Here is a 20115-nt window from a genome sequence, read left to right as displayed (position 1 = left end):
TCTGTACCACAGTCCCTTCTAACAGCTTCATATATTATAGTATAATCTTTTCCACTAATGTTTTATAGCACATTTATAAGCCATTTTATAGCACAAAATTATAAGCCATGGTTTTCCTGGCACCCATCTGTTTCACTGAATCCTCAAAGCAAAAAATGGTGGCAGGAGAGATTCCTTTTCCTTTTGTTAAGTATTGGAAGGAAAACAGTTTATTTACAGTAAGATTGCACAGGCAAGTAGGGAGGAAGGGACAGACTAGACTTAACTGTCTAAAAGCTCAAGATATTACTGTTAAGTAATGCAGTCACATTAAATTCAAGCTGATTTACAAGAGCAATATTCCAACATCAGCCAGAAAAAGAGAGTCTATAGCTTCTACTTCCCCAGTACATTTTCTTTAGCTTTGCTTAGAACAAATACAATACAAACCTCACCAACATCTAACTGAAGATGCCTGCAACAGTTAAGAGGCCTTATACTCTAAATTACCTTGTTTTCATTAGGCAGATGAATTGTCCATGAAATGAGGTTTTTCCCTTCAGAATTTAATTTATAAACTTACCCTTGCCAGACTGCCATAGCAGCAACTGTATAAACCTGAAAATTATGACTACTGAAATTCCATTCAAACCTCAGCAATCAATAGAAAGCAGACAAACCACCAAGATAAAAATTCCACCCAACTGCAAATATCAAGAATTGCAGGATACCTCGCACTGATTTTAGTATCTGCAGTCACCAACCTGTGACAGAGACTACACAATCTCATTTCAGTTTGAAATCTGACCTGCGTTATCCACGTCACACCCACCTAATCTGCCTGTTAGAAATGCCTTAGTGCTGTAGGTATTAGCAAGAAACAGGAGACTCAAGACTAGCAAAGACTGTTTAGAATTTGCTGAAACTTACATTGTATTTGGCAAAAGATTATTATATGGACTCCTTAGAGATCCTGGTGCTACTTACCTTGAACCAGCAGCTTTACTGTAAGTCAATAACAAAGTAAACTACATTGGTGTCACTCTGGTTCATATCAAGTGACATACATAAGCTTGTTTCTACAGGCAGTAAAGAAAAACACAATTACAGCATCTTCCTTAGAATGTGCCCAACTGAACTCATGTCTGAAGGCAGATGTTGGCACACTGTGGTCTGATGTCAGCAGAAGTTTCATTGTAAAGAGCTCTGCATTTTATTTAAATGCTTCCTTATAGTGAACAATGTTATCTATGACCAGGCATCAATAAATAAAATAAACAAACAAACCACAACACTGTTGCAACATTTTCTGACTTTTTACATTTCCCACTTACCATGGCTGCTGCAACTCCAGCTGCTTTATACCTTTGCTGAGGGAGGCTGCTGCCCATGCAGACGCGGCTGCTTTGGTGCAGTAAGCCCACACTATCACATAGCCTTGGTCAAGCCCAGAGATCAGAATATGACAAAGATTATGAAGCAAGCATGATAGAAGCCATGTATCAGGTACAGAGCTTAGCTTTTCAGCTCTTAAACGCATTGTTGTAAACAGTTGTTAGGTTCCTTCTCACTTATACTTCATGACAGACAAGCCAGGTGAGGATGTGAATGTATGGGTATTTAAAAGTGAAAGACTTACTTAAATATTCAAAAATCCGCCTTTCTTTGAAAGAAACACAATGTGCTTCAGTTGAAAAGGAAATTATCATTTTCTTAACACAAAAGAAGTCCTTCGTCCCAGTCACAGCCTACTCTGAAGGAATGACTTTTTTCCCCTGCCTTAAAGAAGCCAGATGGATGCAGCTTTGTAATTTTAGAGAGCTTTACACAGTATGTGATTGTCTTATTTCACGTAAATTACAAGACAACCCATTGTGGGTTTATCAGATTATGAACCAGCGTATGAGAGAAAGATTCCCACTAAGAGTGGGTGATTGATAGTATAAGTCACGTAGAAGGTAGTCTATAATAAACTAGAACACAGTTACTGAAATGAAAGATTGGTGCATAAGTTATTTCAAGAATACTAGGAAATATTTGCTAGTGATCTGTAAAACCAGCCTTCTTACTTACAGATGCACCAAAAGAAATTCCATGAATAAATATATTCAGTTCATTTGCTACATTTTTTACCTGCTGTCCAACCTGTTTTGTCTCAGAATGTATTCTCACAAGGATAAAAAACAATGCTGAGAAACTTAGCAAGAGTATCAAGAGAACATGCAAGTTCAAAAGCAATAGAATGATATTCCACTGGACACCACTGCTGATATTCAATGGTATTATCCACTACAGAAGCTCATCTGATATCAACCAAATTAAATTTTCTTCTTGTTTTATTAAAATTCAATACCAAAAAAGGCAAATTCTGGAAAATAAGAGAATGACCAAACAACAAGTTAGAGTGCAAAGGCAAATTGATAAAATGTTCATGCTATAACAAATATTATTTAGCATGCTTTTTACCCAACCACCAGATGCATTTGAGATATTTAAAGTTTGACTCACCATACTGGCAGCGAGGACCCTGAAATCCTGCAGTACACTGGCAAACCTCGGATCCTGCTTCAGAACACTTCCCTCCATTGAAGCAAGTGCCAACAGTGCACAGCACTAGGACAGACAAATAGAATGAAATGAGGATGGGTGTGTTATTGGTTTTTGTGCCAAGGATCTTCCAGAATTGCCTCTTCCTGTCATAGTCCTGCTGTAAGAGGAACTTCCAAATAAGAAGAAATCCAGCTTTTTAAGTGGAGAGGTTAGACTGCAATAGAACTTATCATCATGGGTGAAGCTACCATGTTGATATGAAGAAATTTAACTTTAAATGAGAAATCAGACTAAGATAATGCAGTTTAAGCTGAATATGCTTCAGAGGCCAAAGACAGTTTCTTAGGACTCAAAGCAATGCCTGAATCCAGTATGAAAGAAAACATGAACTGCCAGAGAGTAATGCAGCAATGGTTAAGAAACACTGGTGTACTAGAAGATGTTATATATGTCCGAGGGAATTAAAATATTTCCCTTCCTCCAACACAGAACATTATTTACAATAAATCAAGTTCCACATTCTTAAGCCAAACTTGCAAAGAGTATCAAAATAAAAGACTAATTCAACCTCTTCTGTGCCTTTAAAGAATTCAAAGCAAGCCTGTGCTGCTCTTTCAGAAAGAAAAGGATTTTATATTGCTATTGGTGTTCAAATACTTCAAATTCCTTTACACCAGAGATTAAAATAGAGATTGTAAACATCTCTTACAGACTTCTTACAACTAAACAGGTGCACACTAAATATGTAAATTCAGTCTGAAACTAACAGGAATACCTTTCAGACTTGTTTTTGGTTTTTTTTAAAAACAAAGAGACAAACATAAAAGCAAGCTTTCTGAGTGCATCCCTCAAGTTGGTATGAAGATTAAAAGATACAGAGGAACAGATGCTAACTTTCAAACACAAAATACAATTACTGACAAAACAGAAACAAAACTAAACACCAAGTAGATTGCCATCTCCTACCCGTGTCTTGTTAACAGTGGCTAAATTGCTTCCTTATCATTTAAATTAAATTCCATCTTTCAGGAAAACATCCAATCATGATTAGAAATTACTGACAGAAGCAGGTTCTCATCAGATGGAGAACCCTAGCGTAGAGGCACAATTGCTCCAATGGCAACAGCAGCAGTGGAAAAAGCCAAAAAAACAGTCAGACTCCGCAATGAGTGCTACATCCAAGAAACAAGTGCCTTACAGCAGATTTCTTTGTATAATTTGGGTAATAGCAAGAAATTTTGTTGGCCTGTCAAAGTCAGGCTGGCATAAAAATGCTGCAACTAATATAATAAAAACAAAAAAAACAAAAAAAAAAAAAATCAGTTTCCACTGTTTAGATTAGAGATACTTGGTACTTGTTCCTATGACAGCTTTTGTATTTCTGAATGTTTCTTTACCCATCAATAGACTGCCTCCTTTTAACTGGAAATCTTTGTCACAAATAGCAAGAAACAAACCCCATCTTTCTAGAATTAAGCATAGGAAGGTAAGACCTAAGCATGTTACCTCTCTTGGTTTGTCAGAGTTTTGCCATCAACTTACAGTGCAAACAGCCAGGTTCATTGTCATGTTGGACCCATCCAGGGCAGCACTTATAGACAGTCTGATGCTCCAATCTGTACACCTGCTTGTAAATTGTGTAGTATCCAGACCTTTAAAGATAGTAAGTTTAAGAGAACACTCAACTTCTATTCCACTTATTTACATCTCATCAGTAATAAAACATACTCCTGTCATATTTACTATACCTTTTTTCAGCCCCTACCAGTAGTTGTTAAAAAAGAAACAAATAGTAAAATGCATCCTGATAACATCCAATAGCTCTATTATGTCATATCCACATATTTTCTGATTAATTTGTATTCAGGCTGGTCAAAGGTGAGTAATTTTGTTTTGTAATCAATTTGGGGTTTAGCTGTTGGGGGAGTCAGATCTAACATCAGTTCTAAGCATGACAGAAATAGAAAGAAGTTCAATTTTTCAAAGTAGATAACTTGACAGCTAGACTTTACCTGAAAAAGGATGAGACAGGAACATATTACAGTAATATATAATTGTGATCTAAAGCTAGCCAAGAAGTTCATGACACACCCAAAACACAAAAAGTTGCATTTTCTACTCAGTAATAACAGACAAAGCAAAGCCTCACCAGGACACCAACTATATACATAACTACACCACATCTCTGATGTAGTTTACAACTTCCCTTACAAAAAATAAATTCATAACGAATTTGCATTAAGGTCAGTAACAGAATCAATTTATAATTATTGATAATAGACTACCTTCTCTCATAGCCCATACACCACCTCCTCCTTGTGCAACCTTGTTTCCACATCTTCACCATTCGACTAAAGGCTTGAACACATGGCTGTGGGTGTCCTACCAGTGCCAACTCTAACACTGGACAGACATTTGGCCTTGAGGGAAAGAAAAAGATATACTTTATTACTTCTAGCACAAAATTTAGAAGTCTAGAGAAATACACAAAATCATATTGTGTCTTACATTTAATAAAATCTGAAACAGGTTTTTAAATTGCTATTTTAAAAAAAAAAAAAAAAAAACCACAAAACCAACCTAGTTCTATGACTTTTTTCACCTTGACCTGACCAAACAGCCACCTTGCTAAAAATCCAGTATCGATAAACAACTGACAAATCATGATTCAGTGATTTCAGAATGGCAAATGGTCCACAGATATTAATAAAGCCAAGATTTCATTAACGTATTGGTTGTACAAGTCATGAGCACAAACACATTCCTGCTAGCAATTTTTACACAAATGGCCCAGCTAGCAAAACACAATTGTATGGTGTTCCCAGGATATGAGAGCTAAAGTGTTGGAGCAGGATTTGACTGACAACCCGGCAGACACTCTTCGCTGTCTCTCAATAACACTGGTCTACGGTAACCCTTTCAGATGAGACACTGCCTGACAAAGGATAGTGCCCCACAAGCTGAGGAGCAGATGACTGAGGCTAGGGAGCTTGAGAGGCTCTTCCTACACTAAGACCACTGCAAGTCCCACTACTAGGTCTTGTACATGCAACAGCCCCTATTTCAGTTGACATGCGAGGGTGGGAATCAAAGACTTGACAACTATAGGCACTAACCTCCACAGCTCAAAGCTACTGAATAGCCAACATATACACACAATGAAAACACAGTGCCTGCCTTATAAACAGTATGCAAACATACAGTAAAACTCAGGCTTCATATAAGACAATGGAAGATTTACACTGGATTCAAGGGCAGGTGAGATTTATCTAATCTAAACTATTTGCTATGGCAAATGCATATTCTGTAAGAGCCCCTCTGTGCTATCAGCCCCCTCAGGGAAGCACATGTAATTTGTAAGAGGAAGTGTCGTTGTTTTCTGCTAATTATTCCTAAAATAACAAGACAAAAATAAAAGCGTTGCTTTGTAGGATGGTATGTAATCTTCATCCTGCTACCTAGCCCTAGTTAGAAAAATAGCAGGATTTCAGGGGGCATGAAGGGTCCAAAAAAAAAAAAAAAAGTGCCAGACAACTAAAAACAAACAAACAAACAAAAAAATTGATGGTTTTGCAAAGATTCTGTTAGCATTATTCCGATCTCTTTGCCATGCTATAATTTAGGAAATGCAGCATGTCAGATAATAACTGCATAAAACTTGCAAGGTCTACCTAAAGCTACTGAACATGGTGGGGTTTGTTATCTTTTAAGGCAGGAGCCTACTGTAAAAAAAATGAAATTCAGTGATTTTTAGTAGGCTAGATTGTTAACATAATAATTAAATCATGAATTCCCCAAGACAGCCTGTTCTAGTTGGTGAGGCTTTGCAAATTTAAGCACAGGGGGGCTAAAAACAGGGTCCTTGCATACCCACTCTGGTAAATGGTAAACAACATCAAGCAGTTGTATCACACTGGCCAGCAGACAAGTCCTTCCCCAAATTTACATTTGAGACTTCTCTTCGGGCCAGAAAGTAACGAAGAGTAACACACTTGTTTCCTCCGTCAGTCAACAGAGGTATGAATGTGAGTCTGCGCTAGAAGACAGGAGAGGTTTTTTTGCATTAATAAGAACTGCTCTGGGCCAACAGCTGCCTGGTAGTTAAGGTTACCATTAGTTACACTGGATATTGTTAATATCTCATTCAAGCTTTATGGTGTTTTTTATCTCAGAGGCCCCAAGTACTTTATACCTCCCTATTATGTCTGAACACCATGCAAGTTAGCCTTTCTAATAAAAGAAAAAAAAAAAAAAAAAACACCAAACAAAACCAAAACCAAAAAAGCCTTTCATCTGCAGGTCTTCAGGTAGTTTAAATTGCACCTATGCAGCACAGGAAAACACAGTAAGCACGGTCATTTTTACTGCTGAGCTAAATACTCAGAAGAACCCTGCCTGCCTACATCAAGTCCACTCCACTGTATTCCCAGAACTGCGCAGAAGACGTTCAGTACTCTGCAGAGGCCAGTAGTCATGCAAATCACACACAGAATGAAAAATCCAGCCAGGTCTCCCAGAGGTAGTGCAGCTCCCCAGCTAAGGGTAATACCAGAGATATCCACCTCAGCATAACAAGGACCTTCACCCAACAAAGACAGCTAAGTAGAGAAACTGATGAGATTTAAAAGTCAACCAACCACCTCCTTAGGAATTCCAGGTAGCCTACTTAAAGTAAGTTATAAGAAGAAGGTTCACAACTGTATACTCTTATCTCTGGTTGTCTTATCTCACCAGCACAAAAACATTTGCATTAGAAAACCTCATCTTGACAAAGATTACTCTCATAGAATCATGGAATGGTTTGGGTTGGAAGGGACCTTAAAGATCATCCAGTTCCAATCCCCTGCCATAGACAGGGACACCTTCCATCAGACCAGGTAGCTCAAAGCCCCATCCAACCTGGCCTTGAACACTGCGCCAGGGATGGGGCAGCCACAGCTTTTCTGGGCAACCCATTCCAGTGCCTCACCACCCTCACAGTTAAGAACTTCGTCCTAATATCTAATCTAAATTTACCCTCTTTCAGTTTAAAGACATTCCCCCTCACCCTCTCCCTACATGCCCTTGTAAAAAGCCCCTCTCCAGCATTCTTGTTTCCTGAACTTGAATGCCAGGTTTTGGAGGAACTGCTCATGTCCATCATCCTAAAGCACACTTTCAGGGGACATCCCTCCCACATTGCTTCAAGTTCTTCCTCCTCCACTCAGTCCATTTTTATATTGTTCCTTATTTGCCATTCCTTGAGTTAGCCCTGCTCCATATTTGCCATTCCTTGAGTTTGCCCTAACTGCAGCTGCCAACACTGTGAAGCAAGACAGGAGACAGTAGCATTGTAGTTCCAAATAGCCTTAAATTCCTCCAGAAACCACCCTTGCTCCACGTTCCCATGTCATTTTCATTACTCAACAATTCTTCCCACATGTCTCAGCTACCCCTTCCTCTCAAATTGCCTCACTATTTGACATACTTAGCTTAAGTTCAGAGCTATTGTTCCCAAACCATTCTTAGTGCAAAGTCTGCTGTTTGTTTCACATCCAAAGGAGATCTTTGTATGCCCAAGATCTTGCCTGCTTTTTTTCCATTACGTCAGTCGGTCTAATAAAACCCTCGCCTTACTTAGCAACCATGCCTCCCTTAGCAGGCTTTTTAAAATGACTCTCCCTCTAGTGAATAGAACATCATGTACTGATAATTCATGCATATCTCCTTTTATTAGAATTGCCTAAAACTTTCCAGATAAAGGTACATTCATATGCATTGCTCTTCTACAAATAAAAGAGAGAAGCTGACAATTGTTGCAATGACAATACTAAGCCCATCCTATAAATTCTTACTCATGTGATATTGCCATGTTTCCAGGAATAGCTGTATTGACTTCTATAATATAGTTAATAGGAACAAATGGCACTCAGAACAAAACAAGCCAGCAGCATAAAGTCATATGTTTATTAAGATTTATTCAAAGTAAGCCGTTCCTCCTAGATGCCCTTGAGATAATTTAAAGGCAGATATCAAAACCTCTGCTACACTATAATTAAATTGCAGCAATTGCATAACATGTAATCCTCTGCTGGCAAAGCTGGGAAATAAAACATGCCCTCTCCAGCAATTAGCCATCCTCACAACTCCCACACCCATTCAACACACCAGTTTTTTAAGCCATCTGACTCATTGCTGTGACACGTTACCTATAAACTTAAGAAAAGTTTCTTGAACAAGACTACAGCTATTGAAAACAGTTTTGTATTACGGCATTCTATTAATTGTAGGCCATCGAAGACTGATGTGGAGTTTCAAGTGTAATGGTATATTTAGACGAAGAAATTTTTACTCCCATGCCCTTTGCATTCAGAAAATATTTCTTAATGGGAGCCTAAGTGTTAAAACAAGCAAAATACACAAATGCATATTATGTTCTATGACTTGATTGATATACCAGCCCCTTAAAACCTTTTTATACTGATGCTCTCCATTAGCCAAGACTAACATGAAGGCTATTATTAGCTTGTCAGTCTGACTCAGGCAAGCCAGAAAGCTCTCTCAATATTTGCATTAGGAGACTGCACTTTAAACGAAGACACCCTACACACTTCCAGCTCAAGACTCAAGATTCTAATGAACAGATAATTAGACCAACATGAAGCAGGAGCAGGCTTGGCTAATCATATGGCTGTGATCCCTGTGAACCACTGCACAACAGGAAAAGTTCAGAGAAAATTAAAAATATCTCCAGGCAGGATATAATTCATTCCTGTGTTTAGAATTTTAAAAGGAGTTTGCATCTTCACACACACCAAAAAAAAAAAAAAAGAAAAACCACACACCAAAAAAAAACCAAACACACCTACCAAAAAAAAAAAAAAACCAAATAAAAAAAAACCAAAAAAAAAACAACCACCAACACACACCTACAGCCGAAATAGCACCCATGGAAGTTTATTTAATACAAAGATGGCAAACCTGGCTCAGGAAGTCTATGAGCCTGAAGTTATGAGGCTGAGGCAATTACTCAGGCAAAGACTCACTGCATGCCCACCCCTTGGCTTGTTCTTCTCACCAGCCGTTTGCTGTCCATTCTAGGAAGCAGCCCACAACCTGATTGGACTCTGATCTCAACCACCCAGCACTTGGACATACAGAGAGCATCCCTGAAGTCCTCCAAATCACTGGCAATTGTAGTCATTCACCCTGACCTGCAGTCCTACATCTTCCACCTCAAGCTGTCACTACCAGTATCACCTCAACTGAGCTCCCCCAAGAAGTGATTGCAGCCTTCCCACTACTCATGGCAGAGAATACACAATACAAACAGCCTCCTGTCTACAATGTCCCAAGCGAGGTTCTTGGCAGTTTTATCCTTACCCATGATTCTGCAAGTCTGAGAAGGACATCAGTGCAACTAGCTCTTTTATACACACTCACCAGAGCATAAATGATTTTACATAGCAACAGATGACCTCTTATGAAGTGCACATGGTTTTTGTCTAATAAAGGAAAAGACAGTTACAGGTGCAGGCCAGCTGCCTGTGGGAGCAGAGAGGCAGCTTTCTGCACACACTCCTGGCACATGTGGTCCAAAAAGGGCAAACAAAGGTGAGGAGATGGGAAGATAACTGAACACACAAGAGGCAGAAAGGGAACAGCTCACCATTTCAAGAGGTGCATCATCTGTCTATGACAGGGATATTTTCTTATTCTGCCTAGCATGGTCCTAACACCTGGCTCTCTGACAAAGTAAATCTCTCATTCAATCCACCTTTTTCCAGCTCAAACCAAGAGGCTACAAGTAGGTAGATTTAATGGTAGAGAGAGAGCAAACACACTTCAAGATATCCCCAAGGATTTCTTTCAACAGTGCAAACTTTAAATCAAAACATTAATGTATAAGCAGCAAAGCATGATTTGGCTGTCTGATTTTAGATCTTTCCACAGAGACTAAGTGAATGACACCACTTTCTACACTAAGCCAGAAGGCTGTTAACATCTTCCTAAAAGTGATATGTTATAGCCTGCACTGCCTCAGCTGAAGAATCTGCAGCATGAATGCTGTCGATCTTCCCATGAAACAGTCAATAGATGAAACCTGTCATAAGAAGTGACTTGCCAGAATTCTGTATTTTCAAAACACTAATTGGTCGGTGTTCCTTCCCTTTGTGCCATTATTAAAAGCTTAGAAAAGCACAGTCTACATGCTTTCCCAGATTCAGTTTGAAAAGATCAAATTAGAACTTTCCTTAAGAAAACCAAGATTATAGTCAGGGCTAAATTATCTACTCCTGTGATGACACTGGTTCTGCTCTAGAGATAGATACACTGATGTTGATCAGGACATAGTTGTACGTTGCTACAATGGCTTTGGCTAGAACTGTCTCAGGGTATAAAATTGGCAGAATCTCCTCATACCCCCAACTACCCAAGCAGAACATCCCCAGCTTCTTCTGAAAGAGACATCTAGAAAGGCAGGTTGGCACCATGCACAAACATGCTACACTGTAGTGGAGAATCAGTTAGCAACATGATGTTGTATACAAACAACATATTAATTAGTTTGCTATAAATAACATCTCAAGTGGAAAGGAGAGAAAAGCAAGTTTCATCTGAACACAAAGTCAAATTAGGAAACAGGCCACAGAAACAAAAGATCCAAAGGACAAGTTACCTATATATATATATGTATAAGCAAAGATATAGATAAATTTTGTCTCTAGGTATATATTGCTTAATAGCAACAATAATTCACAAAGGCTGAAATGACAGAAACGGCTTTTCTTCCTTTTTAAAATGCCAAGCTCCCCTTCTACCCTAAATCTATTTTAAGGCTCATTTCCCCACATTTCCCTGATAAAATTAATCAGCCCTACCAGAGACAATTAGAACATCCTGCTCCCTTGACCACTAATCAATCCCTGTGCTCTACTGATCCTGTATCAATATTTGTGATGTTTATATGCCCTCTGGGATATGGCTTGTAAGCACCAAGCACATTTAGATTAGATCTCATTATCACTGCCATTCTCTGGATCTGTGGACAAAGGTCCACCACAAAAGACCCTCCTAAGCCCACAGGTTACTAATGCACTGCTGTGTCTTATTCACATCCTCTCTCTGATTAGATGGAGCAGCTAAATAACATGAGGGTCCTTTCAACCTTTGTGCACTGCATCTAGATTAAGAACAAATCAATATGAGATGATTAATTACACACTCAGCTATTATAACAACAATAAGATTTTTAGTTCCTACTGCTATCAAAGTGCAGCATCTGTCATTTAGCTTCTATTTAACTATCCTCCTCCCTCCCCCAAGACAGAATAATCTGTTTTGCTTAGCAAGAGAAGCAGAAGATAAACATGCATATCCAGATCATTTAACTGTGACTTGCTAGGTCACCTTTTGTTTTGCATTTTAAATGAAGACAATTATTTATTTATTTTAATAGTGTCACTAAGCCTCAGCCCCCAGGCACACTCAGTTTTACAGTTTCTTCTACTGGCTGACCTCTGCAGGCACTAAGTGGCATCTGCAGGATCAGGCGAGCGAGGCATCAAAGAACATTACCTGCAAGACAGCAAATGTATTATCACCACTTTAGCATACAAGTAACCTTCCAACACTCGTCTCCGTTCATGTTCAGGGAAGCGTGCATATTACTTGTATCTACTGTACCCAAAACAGTTGATTATCCCAGAATTTGGCTGCTTTGAAATGAGTTTTATTGTAAACAAAGAAAATTCACTACCAAAATAATGGTACAATAATTTCAGAGACTACTGATATTAGCATCTTCTTACAACCATTATGTTCTCTGTTGTTAGATACCTTCCGTGCACCTTCACAGATTTCTAGACTGGGGTTATTTCTAAGCACATGACTTAAAGAACAGCATCCAGGAGCATGTCAGCATCAGTACATGTGGTGAGGCCTAGCAAGCCTCACACAGCACGGACAAATCCTCCTAGCACACACACTGCCTTACAGACAATTTAAGAACCTTTGTCCCAGGGATTCAACTCTAATGTAATTAGAAAACCATATTGGAGGTCACACATAAAGAAGCTAAGAAATAGTTTGCACCTACTCATTGTTAAAACAAGCAAGTTGTCCAGAATTCAGACAAAACTGAGCATTAAAAAATGTGAAATTATAAGAGGAAGCAATTGTATAGCAGCAGTCATCTCTAGATGACATTTCACGTTAACTACACCCATCTCAATTATCATTCCATTGCAGAAAAGTGTACAATAAATGTCACCCCAGTAAATCTGCCAGGTACACCCCATCAAGCTTCTTTTGGCAAGAAGGCACCAGAGGACCTGATGCTAAAATATTAAAATACGAATCACTGAAAAATGTCATATTATTTGTGTCTTAAGGACAAAAAGCTCATTTTGGTTTTTAGCAAGAGCCACATTGTTTGACAGTGAAACTAGCTAGAAGGTAGTAAAATCTTCAGTTTCAGTTTGGCAACCAGTGTCTAGGAATTGTTCACTGCTTTTCTAGTATGTGTCAGATTTTAACAGTTTAGAGCCAAAACCTCTTCTTGAAGTAGCATGCAATATATGCAAGAAAAGTTCCTACATACTAATGTTTTAAGTGTTAAATATTCCAAGGCTTCTACTCCCCTATAAATCCTTAGCTTGGTACCACTTATGCAAATGCCCATTTGATTATTTTTAAAACATTAAGCAATTTTGGTAGAGCTAAATATTTTATGAATTCTAGCCACACACACACCAAGGAAAAAAAAAAAAAAAAAAAACCCACACCAAAAAAAAACCAAACCACAAAAAACACACAACAAACCGCAAACAACCACCAAACACAAAACCAAAAAACCATCACCAAACAAGGAGCAAAACCAAACATGCTACATAAAAACTAACAAGCATACATTAGTGAATTAGTGTTCAATAGTGGTAAACAGAGGAAAAACCTCAAACATTTGTATATTAAATATTAGAAACCAGTACTGAAGTTCTAAATAACCCACAAATTCCTGGTGTTACTTTACAGACAGAAAAGGATGGACAGGCCTTGACTCATGAAGAATACAATTATAAGTGATCAGTTCATGCAACCATATTTTTCACCATTGATGATGCATCTGTCAGCAGGGATAGTGCTAGCAATAACAAATAGGATAACCCCCAAAGAGTATTATATGGGTTGAGGTGTATGAAAACTCATTTCCTAAACAGCAGTATCCTCACCTGAAAAGACTAGGCCCAAAATACACAAGCGTTTCATCATTTGAGATTGTCTGTTATAAAGCAATACAAAGCACCTTACAAAGCCTTCTTCTCCAGCATAGCCTGAGGTACTATATTTTCAATAATGAACTAATTTGCGTACACAGAAACACAGTCTGGGCATAGTGTTCTCTACTAAGCAACAATTTGAACCAAGTTCTGCTCTGACTTACAAAGGCAAGGCAGCATGGTGTTTCTACCAAAGAACACAAAAAAGAATGTCAGCACTCTGACTAAATAACATTCCCCTTTTCACGCACATAAAAATAGTGTGTTCACCAACAGGTCAAAGGCACTGAGAGAAGTACAGCTAAGCGCACAGCCCAGCTTGTGCCCACATTATATCCAGAAGCACGCAACTTCTTACGCCAAAGGCAGAAATCTCAAGCTTACCTCCAGAACAATTAATGACTAGTTTTAAACCAAGATCAGCATGGAATCGAAAGTATAAAACCAAGGCTATGTATGTTAAGTACGCAATTTTAAAATGCTTTGATTTAGCAATAATGAAAGGAAATTTCTTTCTGCTCAGAAATAAAAGCCATAGATTTTAGAGAGGACATAAGCAATAACAGGCTTGAATTTCAGAAAGAGGAAATCTATTAACTGTGATCAAAGAGAGAAGGTATTTAATTGGTGAATAGCACAAATCTGCTATATGGTCTATTAACTCTGAGAGACAAAGCACTGCTTCCATCAAAGAAGGTTCTGCTGACAAGTCATCCAAAGACTGGGTTTTACATTACCAGATAATCTTACCCCTTCTCACCAAGAGGTTTCTTTAAATTTATTAAAAATATTCCACATTCTCTGTCATATCTAGATCATGGTATGTCTAGAACTGGATATGAACAATATCCAGTTATGAACTAGGCAGCACTGGATATGAACAATAAAGAAAAAAGCTGAAACAAGAAGCAGGCAATTTTCCTAGTAATCAGAAACACTGCAAACACACTATATGCACATAATAAATGTATGCATAAATAACTAAACTATATCAGTATTTCATAAAGCAGCACAATTAAACCTAAAGAAACACTGACAAGTCCTCCCCTCTTAGGGTGCATTTTTGAGGAGTAACTTAGGAAGTCAAATCCCATTAAAAATGAATGAGAACACGGGCTTACCTACCTTAAACTTCCAGATTTAAGAATCATACAGTATATATAAGCTATTGTGATTATGGGCAGCAAATGTCTAAGCTTCTTGTAGGTACATTACGTGATATGTATGAAAACAGACATTTATAAAACTGGTATTTTACAGTCCGTCATGAGATCAAGTTCATCTTTGATAAATACAGCTACTTCACGCTGTCACATTTTATTATTGTGTATTTTCAGTCTTACAGCTATTTCAGAGTTTAGGAGGCAGTCTTCATGTCAATTGTCTCCTGAAGAGCAAGAAAACATGTCAGAAATCAGGAAAAGAACTACATATACCACAATGACACTCACTCGTTACCTTTAAGTTTACCACCAATGAATATAGAAGCAGCGGGGGGGGTGGGGGGACGACAGGGAAGGAGAGGAGAAAAAAAAAAAAACCAAAAGCCCTTAACCATCTGTTAAAAGACTAAATTCAAAATTAATTTTCCTTTAGAAACAGAGGCTTTAAGTGCAAACTCCAGAAAAATGTGATTCTGTGTTTTAATGCTGACCAGCACGAGCTCTATCTGGTGGCCAGATACTGTAGTGCACAGGCTAGAAAGACGTTCATTGTGATATTCACGTTCATGAAGATGAGAAGCATCTCGGTCTTCAGCATTTATTTTTCTTACCTGGAAAGAACTACTGAATATTAGAAGATTAGCAGGAGAACTGGGGGCAGAGGGGGTAGGGAAGAGGAGAGGGGACTGTCATATCTTTTATGCCAAAGCATTTAAGCCATGATTACTAGAATCCTAGAATCACATTATCCAAACCTCAAAGGCTGGAGGTAGCTACTATTCAAAAGTACCGAGGGTTTACTGCAACCTTACAGATTCTAGGCAGACAGGACTGGGAAGTAGTATTTGAGGTTTCATCTGAAGAAACACTTGTTAGGTAAAATTCAGTAGTCTAAATCAGAATTTGGCAGCAACGCTGGATTGCCAGCGTCACTTTAACCACTGTCTTAAAAAAAAAAGTCAATAAGAAAAACTTAATTTAATCTTACTTAATATAATAGACAATTTTAAATACATTAGTGGAAAGTCAGGTCCTTTTCTTCACCAGAAAACCTGCAGTCTCCTTTTAACTATCAAGTCTCTGAACACAGAGACAATTTCCCACCAAGAAATGATTACACAACCCACTTTTCACATCATTTGGACACTATTATGACAAAACTCCAGGTGATACAGCTTCAGCTTGTAGCCAAATACTTTACAGAAGCAATTTTTGTGTTACTTTGTTTTCTGCGTTGCATTCCAGCATACTCAAAGTCACACACAATTTGTTCCACTATAGCAATCAAAATTCAGAAGCACCTCTTTCTATGGAAATGCTTTGTACAACAGTAGTCTATTTTGAAATATGTTGAAATAGTGTCCACAGCCATATCTGTTTGCAGTGAGACATGGTGCTAAAATAGTCCTGTATCTTTGTAGCCCAATAACTGGTACAATTAAAAGACCAAGCTTCAGTGTTGCAAATGCAGATACCATTCAAATGCTAGATTTGCCTTTTGGAAGTAGGATTTATCTGGAGGAGCACAAATAAGCTTGCAGTGCCCCATAGGACTGAAGAGGCTGGAAAACAGTTACTCAGGCGCAAATCCAGCTCTAAATCCAGGTGTTCCTTGGAATGCGACCAAATTTACTTGCTTATGGATAGAGTGAAAATTATGCAGCTGCAACACTTGAGCAGTCAAAGAAACCTAAACAAAATTGGTTTATTCCCAGATTTCTACTGAATCTTCCAAAACCAAATCAGACACTTTAACTGTCATCCTGGACCTGCAAAACTACAGAGCAAATCAACAGGCTTAATGTAGACAGGGATGAAGTTTCTCTCACGACTTTTTCAAAGAAGTTCTCATTCATGCCACTTGGGAACAGAAGAATCCAATCTTGAGCCACGTTCAAGTCTTAACTATGAAAGGTAATATTTATTGCACAAACGGGGTTCCCAGCACATACCTCATAACCATTCCTGACTTTTGCTCTGTCCTGTATTGCAACTACAAGCCAGCATCTGCACTTCTAAAACTTGCAGTGGAATATTTCTCTAGGAGAGGATTTACCACTTCTGACAGCAGCTCAGGCCCCCTACAATTAGTTCCTATTTTTGTACTGCCCCACAACTATCTTTGCCTTCTGGGATGCACAATCCTGAAAGCAAACTCAACACTAGATAACTGCACATCACACAACATCATTATGTACTGCAATTTTGAACTACAAAGCTCACTGCCAAGTGAGCTGCTAAAAATGTGCTTTTTATGATGAGAGATAGTTAAATCCTTGTTTCAAGGCCTAAATAGCATGCTTTTTGATGAAAACTGTGTATTTGTTCTCTGGTTGTTCCAATGTTCTCTAAACTTCTATTAGAAGATCATCAAGGGCTAATTGTCTGGAAATGTAGTTGATGGAAATAGCTAGTCATCCTATATAATCTGTTCTACATTAAATCTCCTCAGGGGGCTTGGAAGAAGAATACCAACATCCACACAGATCCCTTGCATTTTTAGCTAGGAGCAAATACTCGAGCTAGCAGCAGAACAAAAACAATTATGAAGAATATCCTGTATATCCTCAGCCACATAAGATCTCAATCAAAACAACAGCAAATGCTAAAGAAAGCACTCAACATGGTATGTTCCAAGGAATAAATTTGTTGTTCTTATCCCATTGACTGCAGATAACTAATGTCACAAAACAAAACAGAATTACTAGAAAAAGGTGATTCATTAAGTGTCCTTTTGAACATTTCACTGTTTCTTGGTGAAAGCTGGCAGGCTTACTCCTAAGGGGTTATCACGTCTTGCATTTCTGTTTACATCAAAGGTAAATAGTGTAAAGCAAGTATGGAGTAATACGTATACTTGCCCTAGCTCAGGAAAAGTAATAAGCACTACAGTAATCGCAAGAATGTGCTTCTTGGGAAAAGCACTCGAGGCTCTGCCACAGGTATGGGTGGGGTTTGGTAGGCTTTTGGGTTGCTGTTGGATAACACTGCACTGCTGCTCCCAATGACTTGAGCCCAACAGCAATATCCTCATACAGTGTCATTTCCAGAAGGAAGTGTTTCATGTATTCTTTCAGTGACACTACCTTTAAAAAGGTAAAAGCAAACACAAATTGTTTGGAGGCAATTTGCAGTTAACATCACCTTCAGTTTCAAAAGTGCAGAATCCTAGTTATTACCAATGTCCAATGCAAACAGATTAATGTATGCCAATAGTATTCTTCCTCACAGCAGAATAATTGCTTACAAAGAGGGCAAGAAGCATGCCTGAAAGAAACACAGAGCACTTTTAATAGAAAAATGCTTTACCAGAAAATCAACTTGACTTCTTTCTGTGATACGTACTTAGTGCTCTAGCAAAATGGAGTAACATAAACCACCTTAAAAGCACTTCTGGTAAATACATATTTACATGATAATGCACAGAAAACCAACGAGAAATAGGCTTAGAAATTTTTAATTTTGTAACAGAAGAAATAAGTAGAATCAAAACAAATAAAAGAAATTAATTATAAAAGGGTGGAAGTTGATCAAGTCAAATAGGAAGAGAAAAGAGGTTAGAAATTAGGGTACACACTGACATCTGAACAGGCTGTTGTCAGGTTGCTAGAGGTTTGGGGACATGACATTCCTTAAAAATATAAGAGGAGGTTTGCAGAGGAAAAGGTGCCCAACACAAAGCAGGGAACAGTCTCCAGAAATTTAATTTTCCCGCAGTAAGCAAAAACTTCAACTGTAAGACTTTGAACATGCTGTCACCTATTCTGCTTTAGATTTGCCCAGAACACTACCTGTTGTCAAAAACGTCATACCGCATTTACAACAAAGGACTTTTGTTGCTCATGCCATGCAATACACCTTATAGAAACTTCCACACATATACGTGGTCCCAACTCCTTTGTGTCTGCAAACGAGCGGTGCTCACAGCCCCGAGTGGATGTTTTCCATTGCTCTCACCTCTGTCTCTTCGTGGTCTCTACTCCTCCTGACTAGATCTAGGTTTTACTACTCTGATTTTTCTATTGCTGTTCAGGTAAAGCTCGAGGTAGCCCTCCAAGAAGCACGAACCTGTGCAGCCGTACAAGGCTCAGCTCTGCCGCTCGTTCGCTTTTTAAACGAGAAGAAAGAAACTGACTCGGTGATACCGACGCGCTCTATGAAGCTCACTTCAGATCTCGAATCAAAGTCGAGCCAGCCCGTCCGCCTTCCCCGGGGGCTGCAGGCCTCACCAGTAACCACTCAAAGACAACCCCGCGGATCACAAACCTACGATGCGGGGGGCACTTGGGCAAGTTAAAGGCGCGCCCGGCTAAACTTTCTGTGTGGATGACCGCGGAGGTGCGTTCCGCGGGAGAGCCCCGTGCGGGGCCGGAGGGGCGCAGGCCCCCGCCCGGCCACAGACAAAGCCCCGGTCCCGCCGCGCCGCACTCACATGCCCCGCTGCAGCCGCGGCTCCATCTCGCCGCTCGCCCGGGCGGCCAGCGCCCAGCACAGGCCGAAGTACAGGCCCGCCGGCCCCGCTCCCATCGCGCCGCCGAGGCAGGGGAGACGAGGACGGCCGCGGCCCGGCAGCGCCGGCACCCAGAACGCCGCCCGCCGCAGCAGCAGCACCAGCCCAGCACCTACCAGCCCTCCAAATCATTTAAAGCGGCGGCGAGGCGGGCCACTGGAGGGGCGGCACCGGCCCGCCCCGGCCGCCCCCCGGGGCGGGGGGACCGCGGTGCCCGCCCGCTCCTCCGCCTCCGCCTTCGTGTCTTCCTCCTCCTCCTTCTCCGCCTCCTCCGTCTCCTGCGGGACCGGATCAGGACGGATCATAGGATCATAGAATCATGGAATGGTTTGGGTTCGAACGGACCTTGAAGACCATCTAGTTCCAACCCCCCTGCTATGGGCAGGGACACCTTCCACTAGACCAGGTTGCTCCAAGCCCCGCCCAGCCTGGCCTTTAACACTGCCAGGGATGGGGCAGCCACAACTTCTCTGGGCAACCTGTGCCAGTGCTTCAGCACCCTCATAGTAAAGAACTTTTTCCTGCTATGTAATCTAAATCTATCCTCTTTCAGTTTTTTTATTCATGGTTCCCGCTGTGTCTTCTCCTGTCCGGCTCTGTCCATGTCCTTTCAGCCTCACCTCTCCTTCTCTGCAATGTTTTTTTGGTTCCCCTC

The 20115-nt window shown here is 39.8% G+C and overlaps 1 protein-coding gene across 9 annotated transcripts in view; it reads right to left on the bottom strand.

Moving 5' to 3' along the window:
• LOC115611793 (multiple epidermal growth factor-like domains protein 6) overlaps positions 1-19580 on the bottom strand; it is a 213722-nt gene extending 194142 nt beyond the window's left edge. For 5 of the 9 annotated variants that reach the window (XM_030495230.1, XM_030495235.1, XM_030495234.1 and 2 more), the window contains exons 1-4: positions 19383-19576; positions 4815-4949; positions 4072-4181; positions 2488-2592 (exon numbers count right to left, since the gene is read on the bottom strand). In XM_030495230.1, coding sequence (XP_030351090.1) covers positions 2488-2592; positions 4072-4181; positions 4815-4949; positions 19383-19477 — 445 coding nt within the window. In that variant the 5' untranslated portion in view covers positions 19478-19576. Of the gene's footprint in view, positions 1-2487; positions 2593-4071; positions 4182-4814; positions 4950-19382 lie in introns of all 9 variants that reach the window. The other 4 variants (XM_030495231.1, XM_030495236.1, XR_003992699.1 and 1 more) reach the window with 3 other exon arrangements.
• Between the last annotated feature and the right edge of the window lie 535 nt (positions 19581-20115).

The sequence above is a fragment of the Strigops habroptila genome, chromosome 8 (assembly GCF_004027225.2).
Source record: "Strigops habroptila isolate Jane chromosome 8, bStrHab1.2.pri, whole genome shotgun sequence".
Taxonomy (NCBI): domain Eukaryota; kingdom Metazoa; phylum Chordata; class Aves; order Psittaciformes; family Psittacidae; genus Strigops; species Strigops habroptila.
The sequence above is the reverse complement of the archived record's forward strand: the minus strand, read 5'-3'. Positions and strand labels throughout refer to the sequence as shown.